General features: G+C 43.5%; 1 protein-coding gene across 1 annotated transcript in view; it reads right to left on the reverse strand.

The window, feature by feature from the left end:
• DGKQ (diacylglycerol kinase theta) overlaps nt 1-25330 on the reverse strand; it is a 206022-nt gene that overhangs the window by 139197 nt on the left and 41495 nt on the right. Inside the window, exon 2 of the mRNA XM_069767667.1 lies at nt 5888-5967. Within this exon, the coding sequence (XP_069623768.1) occupies nt 5888-5967 (80 nt within the window). The remainder of the gene's footprint in view (nt 1-5887; nt 5968-25330) is intronic.

Raw genomic sequence — 25330 nt, forward strand, 5'->3', positions numbered from 1 at the left:
CACGTTTTTATTTTCCCAAGGGTAACAGGACAAATTAGACCCCAAAAGTTGTTGTCCAACTTGTCCTGAGAACGCTGATACCCCATATGTTGGGGTGAACCACTGTTTGGGCGCACAGGAGAACTCGGAAGGGAAGGAGCAGTGTTTTAGTTTTTCAAAGCAGAATTGGCTGGAATTGAGATCGGACGCCATGTCGCGTTTGGAGAGCCCCTGATGTGTCTAAACAGTGGAAACCCCCCAATTATAACTGAAACCCTAATCTAAACACACCCCTAACCCTAATCCCAATGGTAACCCTAACCCTAGCCCCAACCCCAACCCTAACCCTAGCCCTAACCCTAGTCCTAACCCTAATGGGAAAATGGAAATAAATACATTTCTTTTACATTTTATTATTTTTCCCTAACTAAGGGGGTGATGAAGCCCCCTATTTACTTTTATAGCGGGTTTTTTAGCGGATTTTTAGGATTGGCAGCTGTCACACACTAAAAGACGCTTTATATTGCAAAAAATAGTTTTTGCATCACCACATTTTGAGAGCTATAATTTATCCATATTTTGGTCCACAGAGTCATGCGAGATCTTGTTTTTTGCGGGACGAGTTGACGTTTTTATTGGTAACATTTTCGGGCAGATGACATTTTTTGATCGCTTTTTATTCCGATTTTTATAAGGCGGAATGAACAAAAACCAGCAATTCCTGAAATTCTTTTAGGGGGAGCGTTTATACCGTTCCACGTGTGGTAAAATGGATAAAGCAGCTTTATTCTTCGGGTCAGTACGATTACAGCGATATCTCATTTATATCATTTTTTTATGTTTTGGCGCTTTTACACACTAAAAACTATTTTATATAAATAAATAATTGTTTTTGCATCGCTTTATTCTGTGAGCTATAACTTTTATTTTTCTGCTGATGACGCTGTATGACGGCTTTTTTTTTGCGGGACAAGATGACGTTTTCAGCGGTACCATGGTTATTTATATCCGTCGTTTTGATCGCGTGTCATTCCACTTTTTGTTCGCCTGTATGATAATAAAGCAATGTTTTTTGCCTTTTTTTTTTTTTTGCGGTGTTCACTGAAGGGGTTAACTAGTGGGATAGTTTTATAGAGCGGGTCGTTACGGACGCGGCGATACCAAATATGTGTACTTTTATTGTTTTTTTTTTAAATTTACATAAATAAATGGATTTACTGGGAAATTTTTTTTTTTCTTTATTTGGCGGTTTTTTTTTTTTGTTTTTTTTTATACATTCTATTTTTTTTTTTTTTTTTACTTTCTACCATTGTCCCAGGGTGGGACATCACTGTATTAGATCAGATCGTTGATCTGACAGTGTGCATAGCACTCTGTCAGATCAACGATCTGACAGACAAGCTTAGGTGGCTTTCCGGCGCCTGCTCTCAGCAACTCTCAGCAGGTGACGGCTAGCCATGTCATTTCATGACCCGGAAGGAGTCCGGCGGCCATCTTGGATCCGGGGACTCCTTCTGGGTCACCGGAGCAACGCGATCTCATCGCGTTTCTCCGGTGGGAGAGCGCAGGGAGCCCCCGTCCCTGCGCGATCCCCCTCTATGCCGCTGTCACTACTGACAGCGGCATCAGAGGGGTTAAATGCCCGCGATCGGCGCTACCGCCGATCGTGGGCATTGCTGTGGGGTGTCAGCTGTCATATACAGCTGACACCCGCACCCGATCACCGCGGCGCTCAGCGCGAGACCGCGGTGATCGGTGCGCCGTACTAGTACTGCTGCTGGCACAAATGCAGTGCCGGCAGCGCAGTGCTAGTACGGCGCATGGCGCGAAGGGGTTAAAGAGCTGCTTCATCTTTTCATAGTGGCCACGACAGGGTACTGCACATTCGTCTCCTATTGATTTCAATAGGAGGCGAATGTGCAGGACACGTCAATGATAAAGTAGTGGACAGCCTCTTTAAATAGATTGAAAGGGGATGGACACTGTCCTAGGAGACCTTAAGAGTGTTTCTCCTGTGTTTTCAGAACAACTGTTGGAGGTTTCACAGTGTTTTCTGGAAAAATCTGTTAAAGAGAAAAATATATAGATATATATATACACACACATTATATATATACACAGATATGTATGTGTATGTATGTATATATATATATATATATATATATATATATATATATATATATATATATATATATATATATATATATATATATACACACATACATTCACACACATATATATACCGTATATACTCGAGTATAAGCCGAGATTTTCAGCCCATTTTTTTGGGCTGAAAGTCCCCCTCTCGGCTTATACTCGAGTCATATACCGGGGGGTCGGCAGGTGAGGGGGAGCGGGGGCTGTGTAGTTATACTTACCTGCTCCTGTTGCGGTCCCTGCAGTCCCTGGCTTCCCCGGCGCTGCAGATTCTTCCTGTACTGAGTGGTCACATGGCACCGCTCATTACAGAAATGAATAGGCGGCTCCACCTCCAATAGGGGAGGAGCCGCATATTCATTGCTGTAAATGATCGGTAACTGTGACCGCTCAATTACAGGAAGAAGCTGCAGCGCCGGGGAAGCCAGGGACTGCAGGGACCGCAACAGGAGCAGGTAAGTATACGGGGAGCGCAGCGCTGCGAGATATTTACCTGCTCCTCGCTCCGCTGCGGCTCCGTCTCCAGCACTGACGCTCAGGTCAGAGGGCGCGGTGACGTAGTCAGTGCGCGCCCTCTGCTGAGCGTCAGTGCTGGAGACGAAGCCGCACGAGGAGCAGGTAATTATTGAAAGCGCTGGCGTCCTGAGCAAAGAGGTGAGTATGTGATTTTTTTTTTTTATTGCAGCACCATTATATATGGCACAGCTTTATAAGGAGCATCTATGGGGCCATAATCAACGGTGCAGAGCATTATATATGGGGCACAGCTTTATAATGAGCATCTATGGGGCCAAAAAGTACGGTGCAGAGCATTATATATGGCACAGCTTTATAAGGAGCATCTATGGGGCCATAATCAAAGGGTCAGAGCAATATATATATATATATATATATATATATATATATATATATATATATATATATATATATATATATATATATATATATATATATATATATATATATATATGGGACACAGCTTGATAAGGAGCATCTATGGGGCCATAATCAAAGGGTCAGAGCACTATATATATATATATATATATATATATATATATATATATATATATATATATATATATATATATATATATAGGGCACAGCTTTATAAGGAGCATCTATGGGGCCATAATGAACGGTGCAGAGCATATATATATATATATATGGGGCACAGCTTGATAAGGAGCATCTATGGGGCCATAATCAACGGTGCAGAGCATATATACAGTGGGGCAAAAAAGTATTTAGTCAGTCAGCAATAGTGCAAGTTCCACCACTTAAAAAGATGAGAGGCGTCTGTAATTTACATCATAGGTAGACCTCAACTATGGGAGACAAACTGAGAAAAAAAAATCCAGAAAATCACTGTCTGTTTTTTTAACATTTTATTTGCATATTATGGTGGAAAATAAGTATTTGGTCAGAAACAAACAATCAAGATTTCTGGCTCTCACAGACCTGTAACTTCTTCTTTAAGAGTCTCCTCTTTCCTCCACTCATTACCTGTAGTAATGGCACCTGTTTAAACTTGTTATCAGTATAAAAAGACACCTGTGCACACCCTCAAACAGTCTGACTCCAAACTCCACTATGGTGAAGACCAAAGAGCTGTCAAAGGACACCAGAAACAAAATTGTAGCCCTGCACCAGGCTGGGAAGACTGAATCTGCAATAGCCAACCAGCTTGGAGTGAAGAAATCAACAGTGGGAGCAATAATTAGAATTTGAAGACATACAAGACCACTGATAATCTCCCTCGATCTGGGGCTCCACGCAAAATCCCACCCCGTGGGGTCAGAATGATCACAAGAACGGTGAACAAAAATCCCAGAACCACGCGGGGGACCTAGTGAATGAACTGCAGAGAGCTGGGACCAATGTAACAAGGCCTACCATAAGTAACACACTACGCCACCATGGACTCAGATCCTGCAGTGCCAGACGTGTCCCACTGCTTAAGCCAGTACATGTCCGGGCCCGTCTGAAGTTTGCTAGAGAGCATTTGGATGATCCAGAGGAGTTTTGGGAGAATGTCCTATGGTCTGATGAAACCAAACTGGAACTGATTGGTAGAAACACAACTTGTCGTGTTTGGAGGAAAAAGAATACTGAGTTGCATCTATCAAACACCATACCTACTGTAAAGCATGGTGGTGGAAACATCATGCTTTGGGGCTGTTTCTCTGCAAAGGGGCCAGGACGACTGATTTGGGTACATGAAAGAATGAATGGGGCCATGTATCGTGAGATTTTGAGTGCAAACCTCCTTCCATCAGCAAGGGCATTGAAGATGAAACGTGGCTGGGTCTTTCAACATGACAATGATCCAAAGCACACCGCCAGGGCAACGAAGGAGTGGCTTCGTAAGAAGCATTTCAAGGTCCTGGAGTGGCCTAGCCAGTCTCCAGATCTCAACCCTATAGAAAACCTTTGGAGGGAGTTGAAAGTCCGTGTTGCCAAGCGAAAAGCCAAAAACATCACTGCTCTAGAGGAGATCTGCAGGGAGGAATGGGCCAACATACCAACAACAGTGTGTGGCAACCTTGTGAAGACTTACAGAAAACGTTTGACCTCTGTCATTGCCAACAAAGGATATATTACAAAGTATTGAGATGAGATTTTGTTTCTGACCAAATACTTATTTTCCACCATAATATGCAAATAAAATGTTAAAAAAACAGACAATGTGATTTTCTGGATTTTTTTTTCTCAGTTTGTCTCCCATAGTTGAGGTCTACCTATGATGTAAATTACAGACGCCTCTCATTTTTTTAAGTGGTGGAACTTGCACTATTGCTGACTGACTAAATACTTTTTTGCCCCACTGTATATATGGGGCACAGCTTTATAAGGAGCATCTATGGGGCCATAATGAACGGTGCAGAGCATATATATATATATATATATATATATATATATATATATATATACGTGTATATATATATATATATATATATATATATATATATATATATATATATATATATATATATATATGGCACAGCTTTATAAGGAGCATCTATGGGGCCATAATAAAAGGTGCAGAGCATATATATATATATGGGGCACAGCTTTATAAGGAGCATCTATGGGGCCATAATGAACGGTGCAGAGCATATATGGCACAGCTTTATAAGGAGCATCTATGGGGCCATAATCAACGGTGCAGAGCAATATATGTATGGCACAGCTTTCTATGGAGCATCTATGGGGCCATAATGAACGGTGCAGAGCAATATATATATGGCACAGCTTTCTATGGAGCATCTATGGGGCCATAATGAACGGTGCAGAGCAATATATATATGGCACAGCTTTCTATGGAGCATCTATGAGGCCATAATGAACGGTATAAAGCATTCCGTATGGCACAGCTTTATGTGGAGCATCTATGGGGCCATAATGAACGGTGCAGAGCATTGTATATAGCACAGTTGTATATGGAGCATCTATGGGGCAATAATGAACGGTATGGAGCATCTACTTTTATTTTTGAAATTTACCAGTAGCTGCTGCATTTCCTACCCTAGGCTTATACTCGAGTCAATAAGTTTTCCCAGTTTTTTGTGGCAAAATTAGGGGGGTCGGCTTATACTCGGGTCGGCTTATACTCGAGTATATACGGTATATATACATACACATATATATATATATAGATAGATAGATATAGATATATACATATATACACATACATACATATTTATATATATATTTATTACTTTTTTAACGACATAGAGGAGTTATTACTTACTCTTACTAGACCTGGAGTCAGACAACTGCAAACGATCTTCACATGCTTCCGGCACTTTTCATGGGACATAAAATTGCAAACTGGGAAGAAAAAAAAATAAAAAGCTCTCATTTATATGCATAAATATACAAAAATATACCCTGAATTGTGGTACTTTATTCACCACCACGTGTGCAACATTTCAACTCTACACAGAGCCTTTCTGAGGTTGACGATCCAAAACGTGGTGGTCATTTTATAAGCAACTTTACACTGTGTGCAGAATTATTAGGCAAGTGGTATTTTAGAGGATTATTTTTATTATTGATTAACAAATATGTGTTCAATCAACCCAAAAGACTCAAATATCCAAGCTTAGTATTTTTGGACGTTGGAGTGTTTTTTTTTTTTTATATTTGGCTATCTTAGGAGGATATCTGTTTGTGCAGGTAACTATTACTGTGCAGAATTATTAGGCAACTTAATAAAAACCAAATATATTTCCATCTCACTTGTTTATTTTCACCAGGTAAACCAATGTAACTCCACAAAACTTAGAAAAACATTTCTGACATGCAAAAACAAAACCCCCCAAAATTAGTGAACAATATAGCCACCTTTCTTTATGATGACACTCATCAGCCTTCAATCCATAGATTCTGTCAGTTGCTTGATCTCTTTACGATCAACAATGCGTGCAGCAGCCACCACAGCCTCCCAGACACTGTTCCGAGAGGTGTACTGTTTTCCCTCCCTGTAGATCTCACATTTTATGAGGGACGACAGGTTCTCTATGGGGTTCAGATCAGGTGAACATGGGAGCCATGTCATTTTTTCTTCTTTGAGACCTTTACTGGCCAGCCATGCTGTGGAGTAGTTGGAGGCATGTGATGGAGCATTGTCCTGCATGAAAATCATGTTATTCTTGAACGATACTGACTTCTTTCTGTACCACTGCTTGAAGAAGTTGTCTTCCAGAAACTGGCAGTAGGTTTGGGAGTTAAGCTTCAGTCCATCCTCAACCCGAAAAGGTCCCACAAGTTCATCTTTGATGATACCAGCCCATACCAGTACCCCGTCTCCACCTTGCTGGCGTCTGAATCGGAGTGGAGCTCTCTGCCCTTTACTGATCCTGCCTCTGGCCCATCAAGAGTCACTCATTTCATCAGTCCATAAAACCTTTGAAAAGTCAGTCGTAAGATATTTCTTGACCCAGTCTTCACGTTTTATCTTATGTTTCTTGTTCAAAGGTGGTCGTTTTTCAGCCTTCCTAACCTTGGCCATATCCCAGAGTATCACACACCTTGTGCTTTTTGTTACTCCAGTAACGTTGTAGCTCTGAAATATGGCAAAACTGGTGGCAAATGGCTTCTTGGCAGCTTCACGCTTGATTTTCCTCAATTCATGGGCAGTTATTTTGCGCCTTTTTTGCCCAACACGCTTCTTGCGACCCTGTTGGCTATTTGCCATGAAACGCTTGATTGTTCGGTGATCACGCTTCAAAAGTTTGGCAATTTCTAGACTGCTGCATCCCTCTGCAAGACATCTCACAATTGTGGACTTTTCAGAGCCCGTCAAATCTCTCTTCTGACCCATTTTGCCAAAGGAAAGGAAGTTGCCTAATAATTAAGCACACCTTATATAGGGTTTTGATGTCATTAGACAACACCCCTCCTCATTACAGAGGTGCACATCACCTGATTTACTTAATTGGTAGTTGGCTCAAGCCTGAACAGCTTGGAGTAGGGCAACATCTACTATATAATTGTCTAAGGGTCACTTCCGTCTGTCTGCCTTTCTGTCTGTCACGGACATTCATTGGTTGCGGCCTCTGTCTGTCATGGAAATATAAGTCGCTGATAGATCGTGGCAAAACACCCACGACCATTGCCACGACCAATCAGCGACGGGCACAGTCCGGCTGCAACATGGCCGCTCCTTCCGCCCCGCAGTCAGTGCCCGCTCCATACTCTCCTCCAGTCAGCGCTCACACAGGGTTAATGGCAGCGCTAAGGGACCGTGTTATGCCGCGGTGTAACGCACTCCATTAACGCTGCTATTAACCCCGTGTGAACAACTTTTTTACTATTGATGCATAGGCAGCATCAATAGTAAAAAGATCTAATGTTAAAAATATTTAAAAAAAATAAAAAATCATCATATACTCAACTTCCGATGCCTTTCCCGCTCCTCGCGACGCTCCGGTGACCGGTCCATGCATTGCGATCTCGCGAGATGATGACATAGCGGTCTCGCGAGACCGCTACGTCATCATCTCGCGAGACTGCAATGCACTCTTGAGACCGGAGCTCGCGAGGAGCGTCGGTAAATGCTTCCTGGATCCAGGGGCCAACGGAAGGTGAGTATATGACTATTTTTTATGTTAATTCTTTTTTTTAACAGGGATATGATGCCCACATTGTTATGTACTATGTGGGCTGGGCAATATACTACGCGGGCTGGGCAATATACTAGGCGGGCTGGGCAATATACTACGCGGGCTGTTGTGAATTCTGTGGCAGAGCTCCCTCCTGTGGTCACAAGTGGTACTTCGGCTGATTCTCTCTGTGAGTTTCTGTTGGTGGAGGGAAGTGGTACTGCGGCTTCTGAGTGTCCTCCCTCAGGTGATCTGGTGAGGTCGTTAGGTGCTTCTCTACTTAACTCCACCTAATGCTTTGATCCTGGCTTCCTGTCAATGTTCCAGTGTTGGACTTGCTTTTCCCTGGATCATTCCTGTGGCCTGCTGCTCTGCATAGCTAAGTTCTTCTTTGATATTTGTTTGCTATTTTTTCTGTCCAGCTTGTCTAATTTTTTGCTGGAAGCTCTGGGACGCAAAGGGTGTACCTCCGTGCCGTTAGTTCGGTACGGAGGGTCTTTTTGCCCCCTTTGCGTGGTTTTCTTTAGGGTTTTGTGTAGACCGCAAAGTTACCTTTTCTGTCCTCGCTCTGTTAAGAAAGTCGGGCCTCACTTTGCTGAATCTATTTCATCTCTACGTTTGTCTTTTCATCTTAACTCACAGTCATTATATGTGGGGGGCTGCCTTTTCCTTTGGGGTATTTCTCTGAGGCAAGGTAGGCTTATTTTCTATCTTCAGGCTAGTTAGTTTCTCAGGCTGTGCCGAGTTGCATAGGCAGAGTTAGGCGCAATCCACGGCTGCCTCTAGTGTTGTTTGGAGAGGATTAGGGATTGCGGTCTGCAGAGTTCCCACGTCTCAGAGCTCGTTCTATGATTATGGGTTATTGTCAGATCACTGTATGTGCTCTGACCGCTATGTCCATTGTGGTACTGAATTGCCTTTCATAACAGCGGGCTGGGCAATATACTACGCGCGCTGGGCAATATACTACGCGCGCTGGGCAATATACTACGCGCGCTGGGCAATATACTACACGCGCTGGGCAATATACTACGCGCGCTGGGCAATATACTACATGACTGGGCAATATACTACGTGATTGGGCAATATACTACGTGACTGGACAACATACTACGTGCTTGGGCAATATACTACGTGGTTGGGCATATACTACGTGGGCTGTGCAATATACTACGTGGACATGCATATTCTAGAATACCCGATGCGTTAGAATCGGGCCACCATCTAGTGTATAATAAGTATCATGTGATCAAAATACAACTTGTCTAATAATTCTGCACACAGTGTATTTATTGTCTTATCTGTAAATACATAGGTGATTTTGCAATATTTCTTAGCGTGAACTTTAACAATAGTTAGTTTTACTTAAGGCACGGATGCATAACTCCAGTCTGCAAGGGCCACCAACTTGCTACTTAAAGACAGTGCTGTGGAGTCTGTTTTGGTATAAAATGGACAGACTCCTAAAATATATAACAAATTGGGTTCAGTATTTAAATATAGGATGTGTTGAATATTTTTTAATAAGAATTTGGGAAAGTTATGAAATGTCCTATAAGTGTCTGCTCTGTTAATGATGTAAGGATCTCGGCTTTTAGTGGAGATGAATCTGTGCTGCACCCTATGTACAGGCTCAGTAGTAAAACTCCTCTTCTATAGATCAGAGCAAAAAGGCACTGATAAGGAATGCCTGCAGCCTACACTCATTTCAAGAACTGCTAGCCTGAACAGAAAAACAGGATTAAGTCAGGAACTTAAAGCATATCTAAAATTTCAATAAACTGTGCATAAATCAATAGTCCAGTGTATTTTTCTATCATTATGCTTCATGTTTTAGTTTGCTTCATTTCTCTGAGCTCATGTTTGGAGAGGTTAGTTGATCTGATGCTCTTCATGTTATTAGTTCTACTAGCAGTTTCGGGTTCTTTCTGGGGGTATGATTCAGCATAAACTTGCTCCCTTCTCCCCTAGTCATAGACTTAAGCATCATGATGTGAAACATTTACTGAGCTGTACCCTAAGAAACATCGGAGATTCAAAGTTCAGCGTAAAGCTATCTAACAGCATATATTACAAACATTTTATTTGTAATCATTGGAACTATTGATTTATGCAAAGTTTGTTTGATTTCTATCCAAAATTATACATGATTCCCTATTCTTGCAGGAATTACAACATAAGTTTTTCTAGGACAAAATTATTTTGAGGGCGAATTTACATGATTACAAAATGCCTAAAAAGCTTCCTATCAAGTCACCTGTATTTGAGAATTTACCATAAACTCAAGAAAAAAAATATTTCGTGTGTCAGTGTATGACACATGAAAACAGATGCTGTGAGCTCAAAATCAGGGCACACTCAGGCAGTGATAAAAAGGCTCCTACGAGTGCTTCCAATCTAAAAAGACATTTACAATGCTTACATCCAGAAATTTTCAGAGCCAGCAATTCATCTGCCGTGTACTGTAAAATCACTGCAAGACCCGACTGGATAGGAGATTATATATATATATATATATATATATATATATATATATATATATATATATATATATATATATATATATATATATATATATATATATATATATATATATATATATATATATATATATATATATATGATCCCCTATCCAGTCGGGTCTTCTAGTGATTTTACAGTACACGGCAGATGAATATATATATATATATATATATATATATATATATATATATATATATATATATATATATATACATATATACATATATATACATATACACACACACAGTACAGATCAAAAGTTTGAAAACACCGTCTCATTTAAAGATTTTTCTGTATTTTCATGACTATGAATATCGTACATTCACACTGAAGGCATCAAAACTATGAATTAGTGAGGTATATATCACTGACATCTATATATCTATGTATTCTATATGTATATATCTATTCTAACCTGTCACTCTGATTTTACTGTACGGAGCACATGAATAGCCGGCTTTTATTCCATCTATCCAATATAGAGTGTGTGTGTGTGTGTGTGTGTAAATGACAGAATTGCTCTATGTAAAAGCTCATGTTAGAATCGCATTACAATCGGATGCTAGGTGTGAAAAATGGGATTGTACTCGCATTACACTCGTGTGACTCTCGGAAGGGACACTCGGAACGATTTTTCATACATTCAGTGCAACTCTGGCCTTAAGCTCATCACACTAGCCAGTTTCTCCAGGCCTTAGTAGAAAAAGTTTTGCAAGATTATGAATGCAAAAAAGAACAGGTTCTTGCTATTGTAACTGACAATGCTTCAAACATGACAATGTACAATTAAAGGGAACCTCCAAAATCGAAGGTGAGCTAAGCCCACCAGCATCAGGGACTTATCTACAGCATTCTGGATTGCTGTAGATAAGCCCCGATGTATCCTAAAAGATGAGAAAAAGAGGTTAGAATATACTCACCCAGGGGCGGTCCCGGTACGATAGGCTCGCGGTCCAATCCGGGGCCTCCCATTTTCTTACAATGACGTCCTCTTCTTGTCTTCACGCTGCAGCTCCTGTGCAGGCGTACTTTGTCTGCCCTGTTGAGGGCAGAGTAAAGTACTGCAGTGCGCAGGCGCCGGGAAAGGTCAGAGAGACCTGGCGCCTAAGCACTGCAGTACTTTGCTCTGTCCTCAACAGGGCAGACAAAGTACGCCTGCGCTTGAGCCGCAGCGTGAAGACAAGAAGAGGACGTCATCTGATGAAGATAGGAGGCGCCGGACCACGACACCCATCGGACCGGACCAGATCAGGACCGCCCCTGGGTGAGTATAATCTAACCTCTTTTTCTCATCTTTTAGGATACATCGGGGGCTTATCTACAGCATTACAGAATGCTGTAGATAAGCTCCTGATGCTGGTGGGCTTAGCTCACCCTCAATTTTGGGGGTGACAGGTTCCCTTTACCCTGATAAATGAGAATAAAGTAGGTGAACAGCAGCTAGAAGAAAATGTCAGAATCAGTATGTTTGAGATGAGGCCGCTGTCCTGTAACTGAGGAAAGCACAGCAATTACTAAAGAAGAACAGCAGAATGATAATTTACAATTAGATGATCTTGTTGATGCTGCTTCAAGGCTTTCTCATATTCATATGCGATGCGTTGTGCACACGCTGCAGCTGGCAATAAGAGATAGTCTGCAAGAGGGACATGCTGGAACTCTGATTGGCAAAGTGAGGAAATTGGTTATTGCTGCCAGAACCCCTAAAATTCATTCCATCTTGAAGACACGTGCTGGAAAAGGGGCAATTGTGGATCAAGCCACTCGCTGGGGTAGCACCTATTTAAAGCGAACCTGTCACCAGGTTTGGCCGATATAAGACACAGCCACCGCCTATCAGGGCATATCTACAGCGTTCTATAATGTGTGTTTTATTCAAACTAAAGAAATTTCACACAGTAAAATATATATAAAAAAAAGCCATTTTGGTACAGAAATATTTTGTTAACTGTACCAGGCCAAGCGATTTTTTAAAATTTTAAAAACACACCATAATTTTACACAAGCGACGTTAAACTGTATGGATAACTAATTGAATCCAGAAAAGAATTTTGAATATAAATATTTTGAAAGTGAAGTTGATGTACCCCTACACTCAAACACTTTGTAGAAAGTGCAAAGCCAGGAAAAATTATAAAGCAGGATAATACAGTAATCCTCTTCAGGTGTCCGCTTCTTCACCTTCCTGGCTGAGGGGACTGCCTCCACCTGCTTCCTGGAGCCCTATTCCCAAGGTGCCTGGGCTGTAAGTGACCAGGCTTTGGGTAGTGCCGGAGCCCCGAAACATGTAGAAATGGGCGACAGCCCCCTGTGTCACCTGTACCATCGCCTGCTCCCGCACAGAGGTGGGGAACCCCAAGGACAGTACGATCGCTCAGGGGTGGAAGTAGCCAAGCCTCGAGGAGCCTTTCCCAGGCCCGTTCACTCTTCAAGGTGCTCTCCCTTCCTTTTCAGACCATGTTTCACCGCATACCAGAGATGTTGCCTCTCCATCTGGTTGAATGAAACAGATGGACCCCCATCTCTACTGGCGGTTGTATGTAACGACTTTCCCCTGGGATTCCCACAGTCATTACCTTGCGGCTAAATGGCCCTTTTAGAGGGCATTTCTCCAGCCCTGGTCCTGGCTCGCCTATGGCCTCTTCTGGTGTGGTCAACTGCAGCAGCTATATATTTAGAAACGCGGTGCAAAGCCATAATCCCTGCCAAGAGACTCTATTCAGCCACTATCCCTGCTCCTGCAACTTTCTTCCTCCCTAAGATAAATGCAGATCGTAGCTAATACAAACAGCAAAGCACAAATTTAGCCCTTACAAGGACTGTTAGCATGATGGTTCAGCATCAGCTGTAGCATCAACACTACAGAACTCTGATTTGTTATACTACACACACAGGCGTAGACAAGCACTCTATCGCTCCAACAACCGTAAGGCCAGGTTCACACTGCGTTTTAGCGGTCCGTTAGACGGACTGCATTACACCGCGGCATAACGCGATGTAAAGCAGTCCGTTAACGCCGCCATTAAGCCCCATGGCGGATACATCACTAGCGCACGCCCACAATGGGCGTGCGCTAGCAATGTGCTGTCATTGAGTGACGGACCCTGGAACGCGGGCTGCAGCGTTTCCGGGTCCGTCACTGCTAGCGTAGATAGAGCATCTGCATGTGTTGAACGGGCTGCTGTTAAAGCAATGTGAACCTAGCCTTACAGAGCTGTGCAATGGTGTCAGTGTGCTGAGCCTGTCCTTTTATAACCCATGATGATGTCACATCATGAGCCAATTATAGTAATGCGCCCACTACCAAGATGACTATGGCATTACAGTCACAAGCAAGCAATCCCTGCATACTTATTAGCTGTGTAACAGGCGCCAAACAGGCAGGGGTTAGAGTTTGAATTTTAGCACCAGCAAATGCTTGGCGAGTAAAAAGCACATCCAAGCACCCAAATACTTGAGTGATGTCCAAGTATCACTGAGCACATTCACTCATCCCTAGTAGTATGTAATTTTCTGGAAAAAATTATGTATAAAAGTAAAGAATAAATGGCACGCCACATTTTACAACATCACCTCAGCTCTCATCATCCAGACAATCATCTCACCGAATCACCTGCATTGCCCATTTCCTGTGGCTCATAAGTGAATTGCCTGTAAGGCTACTTTCACACTAGCGTCGGAATCTCCCCGTCGCAATGCGTCAGGCAGAGATTCAGACGCTAGCGTTTGACGCACTGCACAACGGGTACAGCAGATGCATTTCTCCGGCGCATCCGCTGCCCCATTGTGAGGTGCCTGAGGTGGGGGCTAACGTTTTTAGCTCCCTGCGGTCCGCCGCAAGATGGTTGCGATGTCTGGCAAAGCGTCGCAATGCGTCGCTAATGTTAATCTATGGGGCAAAAACGCATCCTGCAAACAACTTTGCAGGATGCGTTTTTTGCCATAAACGACGCATTGCGACGTCTGGCAAAAAACGCCAGTGTGAAAGTAGCCTAAGACGGAAGTAGCTCCACTACTAGACAGGAGTTTGTTTTCTTTAATGAGAAATGGATTTGTGGTGAGTCACAATGAAAATCAGAGACCAATGCATTTTCTAGCATAATTCCTACCTGATCTTTGCTGTCAAAAGTTAATTGTGCAGTGTAAATGGACTAAGGCCACATTCACACGTTCCTTTTTATCCTGCGGGTTCTCCCGCAGCGGATTTGATAAATCTGCAGGGCAAACCTGCTGCGGTTATCCCTGCAGATTTATCGCGGTTTGTCCTGTGGGTTCCGCTGCGGGTTCCACTGCGGGATTTACCCCTACTATTGATGCTGCATTTGCAGCAATATGCAGCATCAATAGTAGTGTTAAAAATAATAAAATCATGATGATATACTCACCCTCTGAAGTCCCGATCTCCTCGGCGCTGCAGGCGGCGGTCCGGTTCCAAAGATGCTGTGCGACCAGGACCTTTGGTGACGTCACGGTCATGTGACCGCGACGTCACCGAAGGTCCTGGTCGCATAGCAAACCTGAGACCGGACGGCCGCGTGCAGCGCTGAGACTTCCGAGGGTGAGTACATTATTTTTTATTTTAATTCTTTTTTTTTAACACAAATATGGTTCCCGGAGCCTGGAGGAGAGTCTCCTCTCCTCCACCCCGGGTATAACCCGCACATTATCCGCATTACTTCCCGCATGGTGGGCACAGCCCCATGCGGGTAGTAAGCGGATCATTGCATTTCTATGGGTGCAGAATCGCTGCGATTCTGCACAAAGAAGTGACATGGTCCTTTTTTTTCGCAGCAATTCAGCGCGTTTTTTTTCGGGTTTTTCCGCATCATGTGCACTGCGGTTTTGGTTTTCCATAGGGTAACATTGTACTGTACCCTGCATGGAAAACAGCTGCGGACCCGCAGCGGCAAAATCGCCGCGGTTCCGCAGTAAAAACCGCATAGTGTGAACATGGCCTAAGGGTACCGTCTCACAGTGGCACTTTGGTCGCTACGACGGCACGATCCGTGATGTTCCAGCGATATACTTACGATCGCGCTGTGTCTGACACGCTACTGCGATCAGGGACCCCGCTGAGAATCGTACGTCGTAGCAGATCGTTTGAAACTTTCTTTCGTCGTCTAGTGTCCCGCTGTGGCGGCATGATCGCATCGTGTAACAAAGGTGTGCACGATATTGTATACGATGTGCGCATAGTAACCAACAGCTTCTACATCGCAAACACGTCATGAAATTGTCGCTCGAGCGTCGTGCATTGCGAACTGTGACCGCAGTCTACAACGCTGGAGCGATAATGGAGCGATGCTGGAGCGTCACGGATCGTGCCGTCGTAGCGACCAAAGTGCCACTGTGAGACGGTACCTTAACACAATGAAGGAGCGTTCTTGGGAACAGCTACTACACAATAATCATGCAGTGTAAACAGTCTATCAGCTGATGACTCTTCATTCCTGGGGTAAAATGATCTGTTTGTTTGCACAGAAGATCACCATTCTTTGCAGATCATCTTCCTGTGTAAACACGATATGTGCTGCTGAGAACAATATATTGCAGATCATTAAGTCAGCACCTACGGCACGGTCTGCCTACATAAATGAGCTACTAAACAACTGCCGATTAGTATCAAATAGCTGTTCCGCAGTTGCTTAACCCCTTTCTGCCATTAGACGTACTATTGCGTCCATGTGGGGTGGGCTTTACTTCCCAAGGACGCAATAGTACGTCATATGCGATCGGCAGCGCTCACGGGGGGAGCGCCGCCGATCGCGGCCGGGTGTCAGCTGTTTATCGCAGCTGACATCCGGCACTATGTGCCAGGAGCGGTCATGGACCGCCCCCGGCACATTAACCCCCGGCACACCGCGATCAAAGATGATCGCGATGTGCCGGCGGTACAGGAAGCACCGCGCAGGGAGGGGGCTCCCTGCGGGCTTCCCTGAGCCCCCCGCAGCAACGCGATGTGATCGCGTTGCTGCGAGGGTCTCACCTCCCTCCCTGCTCCCTCCAGCCCCGGATCCAAGATGGCCGCGGATCCGGGTCCTGCAGGGAGGGAGGTGGCTTCACAGAGCCTGCTCAGAGCAGGCACTGTGAAGCAGCCTGCACTCCTATCAGATCAGTGATCTGACAGAGTGCTGTGCAAACTGTCAGATCACTGATCTGTGATGTCCCCCCCTGGGACAAAGTAAAAAAGTAAAAAAAAAAAATTTCAAATGTGTAAAAAAAAATAAAAAAAAATATTCCAAAATAATGAAAAAAAAAATAAAAATATTATTCCCATAAATACATTTCTTTATCTAAATAAAAAAAAAAAAACAATAAAAGTACACATATTTAGTATCGCCGCGTCCGTAACGGCCCGACCTATAAAACTGGCCCACTAGTTAACCCCTTCAGTAAACACCGTAAGAAAAAAAAAAAAAAAACGAGGCAAAAAACAACGCTTTGTTATCATACCGCCGAACAAAAAGTGGAATAACACGCGATCAAAAAGACAGATATAACTAACCATGGTACCGCTGAAAACGTCATCTTGTCCCGCAAAAAACGAGCCACCATACAGCATCATCAGCAAAAAAATAAAAAAGTTATAGTCCTGAGAATAAAGCGATGCAAAAATAATTATTTTTTCTACAAAATAGTTTTTATCGTATAAAAGCGCCAAAACATAAAAAAATGATATAAATGAGGTGTCGCTGTAATCGTACTGACCCGAACAATAAAACTGCTTCATCAATTTTACCAAACGCGGAACGGTATAAACGCCTCCCCCAAAAGAAATTCATGAATAGCTGGTTTTTGGTCATTCTGCCTCACAAAAATCGGAATAAAAAGCGATCAAAAAATGTCACGTGCCCGAAAATGTTACCAATAAAAACATCAACTCGTCCCGCAAAAACCAAGACCTCACATGACTCTGTGGACCAGAATATAGAAAAATTATAGCTCTCAAAATGTGGTAACGCAAAAAATATTTTTTGCAATAAAAAGCGTCTTTCAGTGTGTGACGGCTGCCAATCATAAAAATCCGCTAAAAAACCCGCTATAAAAGTAAATCAAACCCCCCTTCATCACCCCCTTAGTTAGGGAAAAATTAAAAAAATGTATTTATTTCCATTTTCCCATTAGGGCTAGGGTTAGAGTTAGGGCTAGGGTTAGGGCTAGGGTTAGGGCTAGGGTTAGGGCTAGGGCTAGGGTTAGGGCTAGGGTTAGGGCTAGGGTTAGGGCTAGGGTTAGGGCTAGGGTTAGGGCTAGGGTTAGGGCTAGGGTTAGGGCTAGGGTTAGGGCTAGGGTTAGGGCTAGGGCTACAGTTTGGGTTGGGGCTAAAGTTACAGTTAGGGTTTAGATTACATTTACGGTTGGGAATAGGGTTGGGATTAGGGTTAGGGGTGTGTCAGGGTTAGAGGTGTGGTTAGGGTTACTGTTGGGATTAGGGTTAGGGATGTGTTTGGATTAGGGTTTCAGTTATAATTGGGGGGTTTCCACTGTTTAGGCACATCAGGGGCTCTCCAAACGCGACATGGCGTCCGATCTCAATTCCAGCCAATTCTGCGTTGAAAAAGTAAAACAGTGCTTCTTCCCTTCCGAGCTCTCCCGTGTGCCCAAACAGGGGTTTATCCCAACATATCGGGTATCAGCGTACTCAGGACAAATAGGACAACAACTTTTGGGGTCCAATTTCTCCTGCTACCCTTGGGAAAATACAAAACTCGGGGCTAAAACATATTTTTTGTGGGAAAAAAAAGAGATTTTTTATTTTCACGGCTCTGCGTTACAAACTGTAGTGAAACACTTGGGGGTTCAAAGCTATCACAACACATCTAGATGAGTTCCTTAGGGGGTCTAGTTTCCAAAATGGTGTCACTTGTGGGAGGTTTCTACTGTTTAGGTACATTAGGGGCTCTGCAAATGCAATGTGACACCTGCAGACCATTCCATCTAAGTCCTCATTCCAAATGGAGCTCCTTCCCTTCCGAGCCCTCCCATGCGCCCAAACAGTGGTTCCCCCCCACATATGGGGTATCAGCGCACTCAGGACAAATTGGACAACAACTTTTGGGGTCGAATTTCTCCTCTTACCCTCGGGAAAATACAAAACTGGGGGCTAAAAAATAATTTTGGGGGGAAAGATTTTTTTTTTTAATTTTCACGGCTCTGCGTTACAAACTGTAGTGAAACACTTGGGGGTTCAAAGCTATCACAACACATCTAGATGAGTTCCTTAGGGGGTCTAGTTTCCAAAATGGTGTCACTTGTGGGAGGTTTCTACTGTTTAGGTACATTAGGGGCTCTGCAAATGCAATGTGACACCTGCAGACCATTCCATCTAAGTCCTCATTCCAAATGGAGCTCCTTCCCTTCCGAGCCCTCCCATGCGCCCAAACAGTGGTTCCCCCCCACATATGGGGTATCAGCGCACTCAGGACAAATTGGACAACAAATTGTGGGGTCGAATTTCTCCTTTTACCCTCGGGAAAATACAAAACTGGGGGCTAAAAAATAATTTTTGTGGGAAAAAATTTTTGTTTTATTTTTACGGCTCTCCATTATAAACTTCTGTGAAGCCCTTGGTGGGTCAAAGCGCTCAGCACACATCTAGATAAGTTCCTAAGGGGGTCTACTTTCCAAAATGGTGTCACTTGTGGGGGGTTTCTACTGTTTAGGTACATTAGGGGCTCTGCAAACGCAATGTGACACCTGCAGACCATTCCATCTAAGTCTGCATTCAAATGGCACTCCTTCCCTTCTGAGCCCTCCCATGTGCCCAAACAGTGGTTCCCCCCACATATGGTGTATCATCGCACTCAGGACAAATTGGGCAACAAATTTTGGGGTCCAATTTCTCCTGTTACCCTCAGGAAAATACAAAACTGGGGGCTAAAAAAATAATTTTTGTGGGAAAAAAATTTTGTTTTATTTTTACGGCTCTGCATTATAAACTTCTGTGAAGCACTTGGTGGGTCAAAGTGCTCACCACACCTCTAGATAAGTTCCTTAGGGGGTCTACTTTCCAAAATGGTGTCATTTGTGGGGGGTTTCAATGTTTAGGCACATCAGTGGCTCTTCAAACGCAACATGGCGTCCCATCTCAATTCCTGTCAATTTTGCTTTGAAAAGTCAAACGGCGCTCCTTCCCTTCCGAGCTCTCCCATCCACCCAAACAGTGGTTTACCCCCACATATGGGGTATCCGCGTACTCAGGACAAATTGTACAACAACTTTTGGGGTCCAATTTCTTCTCTTACCCTTGGGAAAATAAAAAATTGGGGGCAAAAAGATAATTTTTGTGAAAAAATATGATTTTTTATTTTTACGGTTCTACATTATAAACTTCTGTGAAGCACTTGGTGGGTCAAAGTGCTCACCACACCTCTAGATAAGTTCCTTAGGGGGTCTACTTTCCAAAATGGTGTCACTTGTGGGGGGTTTCAATGTTTAGCCACATCAGGGGCTCTCCAAACGAAACATGGCGTCCCATCTCAATTCCAGTCAATTTTGCATTGAAAAGTCAAATGGCACTCCTTCGCTTCCGAGCTCTGCCATGCGCCCAAACAGTGGTTTACCCCCACATGTGGGGTATTGGCATACTCAGGACAAATTGTACAACAATGTTTGGGGTCCATTTTCTCCTGTTACCCTTGGTAAAATAAAACAAATTGGAGCTGAATTACATTTTTTGTGAAAAAAAGTTAAATGTTCATTTTTATTTAAACATTCAAAAAATTCCTGTGAAGCACCAGAAGGGTTAATAAACTTCTTGAATATGGTTTTGAGCACCTTGAGGGGTGTAGTTTTTAGAATGGTGTCACACTTGGGTATTTTCTATCATATAGACCCCTCAAAATGACTTCAAATGAGATGTGGTCCCTAAAATAAAATGGTGTTGTAGAAATGAGAAATTGCTGGTCAACTTTTAACCCTTATAACTCCCTAACAAAAAAAAATTTTGGTTCCAAAATTGTGCTGATGTAAAGTAGACATGTGGGAAATGTTACTTATTAAGTATTTTGTGTGACATATCTCTGTGATTTAATTGCATAAAAATTCAAAGTTGGAAAATTGCGAAATTTTCATAATTTTCGCCAAATTTCCGTTTTTTTCACAAATAAACGCAGGTACTATCAAATAATTTTTACCATTGTCATGAAGTACAATATGTCACGAGAAAACAATGTCAGAATCACCAGGATCCATTGAAGCGTTCCAGAGTTATAACCTCATAAAGGGACAGTGGTCAGAATTGTAAAAATTGGCCCGGTCATTAACGTGCAAACCACCCTTGGGGGTAAAGGGGTTAATGCCACGCATGATGTAATGTAAGAGGACCATTAGAAAAATAGATTATGTATACAATGATATCAGAAAGGGACCAGTGCTCAGCAACAGCCGATCTCACACACTTCCTGGCAGTTCATGTCAACATTTTTACTGTACACACTATGGCACCAATTCATCAAATCAATTTTGCTACAATTCTCTAGAATTCTTAAGCAAATTGTTGGGAAAAGTCACACAGTGCTGCAAGTTGATACCTTACATTCACAAAGCATAGAAAAACTAAGAAAAAATGTGCGGCTGCCTGAAAGCAGTTTTTGAAAAGTTGCACTTTATAGAACATTTTTTGACTGCATGGCACAAATTTAATAAGGTCAATTTTTAGTAATGACCCCGATAAATAACATGCTATATCAAGTAAACACATTCTCTGAACAGGTTTGTTCATATAAAACTGCACACATTTTGCTTGTCAGCAGTTACTGCATCAGGAAGAGTACATGCAGTAATAGGCAAGATGATTCCAGAAGCAGTATATTCCTGTTCAGGGCTTTCCATTCATCTAGCATTCACACCAGGTAGGGCACCTAAGCAAAATGTGGAAACATACCAAATGCAGTCTTTGGTACAGGAATTAATCACATGACCAGGGATCTGCCCAATTGCTCCAGCATTTGCCTCGCTCTTCAGGGATGAAATCTTGTGCATGCACAGTGGAATCCAAGAGCTGTACATTCACAATGTGCAATGAATCCAGGGCAATGTCATCAATGATGTACTGTATATGCATTACATGCTTGGGCTATGCACCCAGAAAAAGGATTCCAGGGAGCATGAGGAACTGGAGCATTACTGGAACAGTCAAAGCAAGATGGACAGACAGCTCCGGTGACGGCTCCTATTAAGGAGAATGCGTCAGCCCAAACTGACAGTAAGCACACAGCCTTATAGGGGACCTAGTCCCTATAAAAAAAACAAAAACAACACCTTAAGGCCGGGGTCACACTTAGCATAGGGAAATATGGTGCGTTTTTTTACAGGCGTAATACATAGGCAAGGTGTGTCTGTGTATTTTAAGCATGTCATCCTCCGTATGTCATCCGTATGGCATATGTACTGCGTTTTTTTCTCGCAACCTTGCAAAATGGACATACAATGGATCCATGGGCTTAACTGGGCACAAATGGACACATCTCTCCATTATTAACCAGGCTTAATGTCACCTTACATTAGCAAGGTGACATTATCCCTTTATTACCCCATATCCCACCGCTACACGGGAATGGGAAGAGAGTGGCCAAGTGCCAGAATATGCGCATCTTACAGATATGCCTTTTCTGGGGTGGCTGGGGGCAGATGTTTTTAGCTGAGGGGGGGGGCAATAACCGTGGACCCTCTCCAGGCTATTAATATCTGCCCTCAGTCACTGGCTTTACTACTCTGGCGGAGAAAATTGTGCGGGAGCCCACGCCGGTACACAGTACAGACCAAAAGTTTGGACGCACCTCATTTCAAGATTTTTCTGTATTTTCATGACTATGTAAATTGTGCATTCACACTGAAGGCATCAAAACTATGAATTAACACATGTGGAATTATATACTTAACAAAAAAGTGTGAAACAACTGAAATTATGTCTTATATTCTAGATTCTTCAAAGTAGCCACCTTTTGCTTTGATGACTGCTTTGCACACTCTTGGCATTCTCTTGATGAACTTCAAGAGGTAGTCACCGGGAATGGTTTTCAATTCACAGGTGTGCCCTGTCAGGTTTAATAAGTGGGATTTCTTGCCTTATAAATGGCATTCTCTTGAGTTTCAAGAGGTAATATATATATATATATATATACCTATACTATGTGTAGACATTTATTCTATCTATTCTAACCTGTCGGTGATTTTACTGTACACCGCACAGAATTACCAGCTTTTCTATAGAACACCGCTGCATATTTCTCGCAAGTCACACTGCTGGTCCGTGTGTAATCCGTATTTTTCTCGCCCCTATAGACTTTCATTGGCGGATTTTTTGCACAGTACGGTGACAAACACAGCATGCTGCAATTTTCTACGCACATAAAATACAGCTGCGAAATATACGGCAGATAAGAGCTGCCCCTTAGAGAATCATTGGTCCGTGTGCAATGCGTAGTTTTTGCGCCTCTCATACGTCCGTAAAACTCTCTAGCAGTGGCGTATCTAGGGGGGGTAGCCGGCAGGGGGGGGCGCAGTCGGGTCGCCTAAAGCGGCGGTCCGCAGTGTCTCCCCCGGCGGCTGCATTCTGCCGCCCCCTGCACTGGGAGTCAGCTGTTCTCTGTGCCGACTGTCAAGCTGACAGCCAGCACACAGAAGCTGCAGCGCGCCGGCTCCCAGTGTTCAATTGTACTGCATCTGAGTCGAGATGCGAGTACAATTGAAGCCCTGACTGCCGGGTCAGAGCGACGCCAGCAGCGTGATCAGGTCATGTGATCACGCTGCTGACGTCACTCGCCCGCGCTGCAGAGCAGTGGCACAGCAGCAGAGGCAGAGACGCAGATCGGTGGTAAGTGCTCCAGTGGAGCTGAAGATACCGAAGGTGCAGGGGGGGATTTAATGTGAGTGAGAATGGGGGGGATATATTGTGGTGGGGATTTAATATGAGTGGGGATGGTGGGATTTATTATTGGATGGGGGATATTTAATATGAGTGGAGATGGGGGGATTTATTGTGGGGAAGGGATTTAATGTGAGTGGAGATGGGGGGATTTATTGTGGGGAAGGGATTTAATGTGAGTGGAGATGGGGGGATTTATTGTGGGGGGAGATTTAATGTGAGTGGGGATGGTGGTATTTATTATTGGATGGGGAGATTTAATGTGAGTGGAGATGGGATTTATTGGGGGGGGGGATTTAATGTTATTGGATGGGGAGATTTAATATGAGTGGAGATGGGTGGATTTATTGTAGGGAAGGGATTTAATGTGAGTGAAGATGGGGGGATTTATTGTGTTTGGGGAAAATGTGAGTGGAGATAGGGGATTGAATGTGTGTGGGGGGAGATTTGTCATGGGGATGGGGATGTTTAATGTGTGGGAGAGATTTGAGGACACAAAATGAAGAGCAAAGGGGGAGATGGGGGGGCATGTATGAGGAAACAATACCAGGGAATGGGGGGCATATATGAGGAAACAGTATGGGGGATGGGTGCAGACAGTTTGGGGAGCAAACAGGGGAATGTATGCAGACTCAGCATGAGTAGCGATGTGAAAAACGTATGTGGACAGAGTATGGGGAGGGTGTTGGGATGTGTGCATGCGTAGCATGGGGAGACAGTGTAAGGGCACAGCCAGGAGGGGACAGTATACCAAGGAGGGGGAGTGTGATGAGAGAGTACAGTATAAATACTGGGCCCTATAGGGGGACACAGTGTGAGAGGACAGTGTGAAAATGGGGGCCGGTATGGAAAGGGGAGGTCCGTGTAAATAGCATGTACCATAAGAGGGACAGTGTGGGGGTCATATTTTATGCAGACAATATAGTGAGGAGCAATTTTTCATTCAGGAGCATTATAATGACACTTGTATCTTTAAGGGCATCATGTGGAGACTTTCTGCAAAAGAGAAGAGAAGATGGAAATCTGCAGAGACGAGCTGTGGATGAGAAAACTCATCATGTGGTCTGGACAAGATGAAGAGAAGGAGAACGGCTCGAGAGACGATGCCATCTATAAGGTACCTGGATGTAAATGTTATTTGTGATACTAACTCATTTTTTATTTGTTAGGAGCATTAAAGGGGTTGTCCAGGTTTGTAATGAGTCTGCAGTCATTCTTTGTGACTGCAGACTTCTGACTTCTCACAGTGCGAACTGCACGCTGTCAGAATTCTCTGGTGCTGGTGATTTACGTACATGCGGTCACGTGCTGACTAGACATATGTGGCTTTGCTCAATGAAAATGAACTCAGCGAGGTCAGGCACGTCTAGTCGGAATGTGGTCAGAAGTATACAAATCACATACCGTACTTGTGCTGACATAACTGTCCACCAGCCAGGGAGAACCCTAAAAGTGTGCAGTGCATTAGTTGTGAGAATTCAGTAGACTGCGATGTCAGGATTCAGCGCTGCAGGTTCCAGTAGTCGTCACATGGACACGTCACTCATATGCGATTTTCATACTTGTGGTCCTGTGACAACGAGGTTCTCTTCCCGCTTTTCTCAGTTTTTCACTGAACATTGAGAGCATTAGGGAGAGGAGCTCGTCGGTACATGACTAAGTGTGCAAATCGCATATGTCCTTGGGGGGGGGGGGGGAG

The sequence above is a fragment of the Ranitomeya imitator genome, chromosome 1 (assembly GCF_032444005.1).
Source record: "Ranitomeya imitator isolate aRanImi1 chromosome 1, aRanImi1.pri, whole genome shotgun sequence".
NCBI classification, from domain to species: Eukaryota; Metazoa; Chordata; class Amphibia; order Anura; family Dendrobatidae; genus Ranitomeya; species Ranitomeya imitator.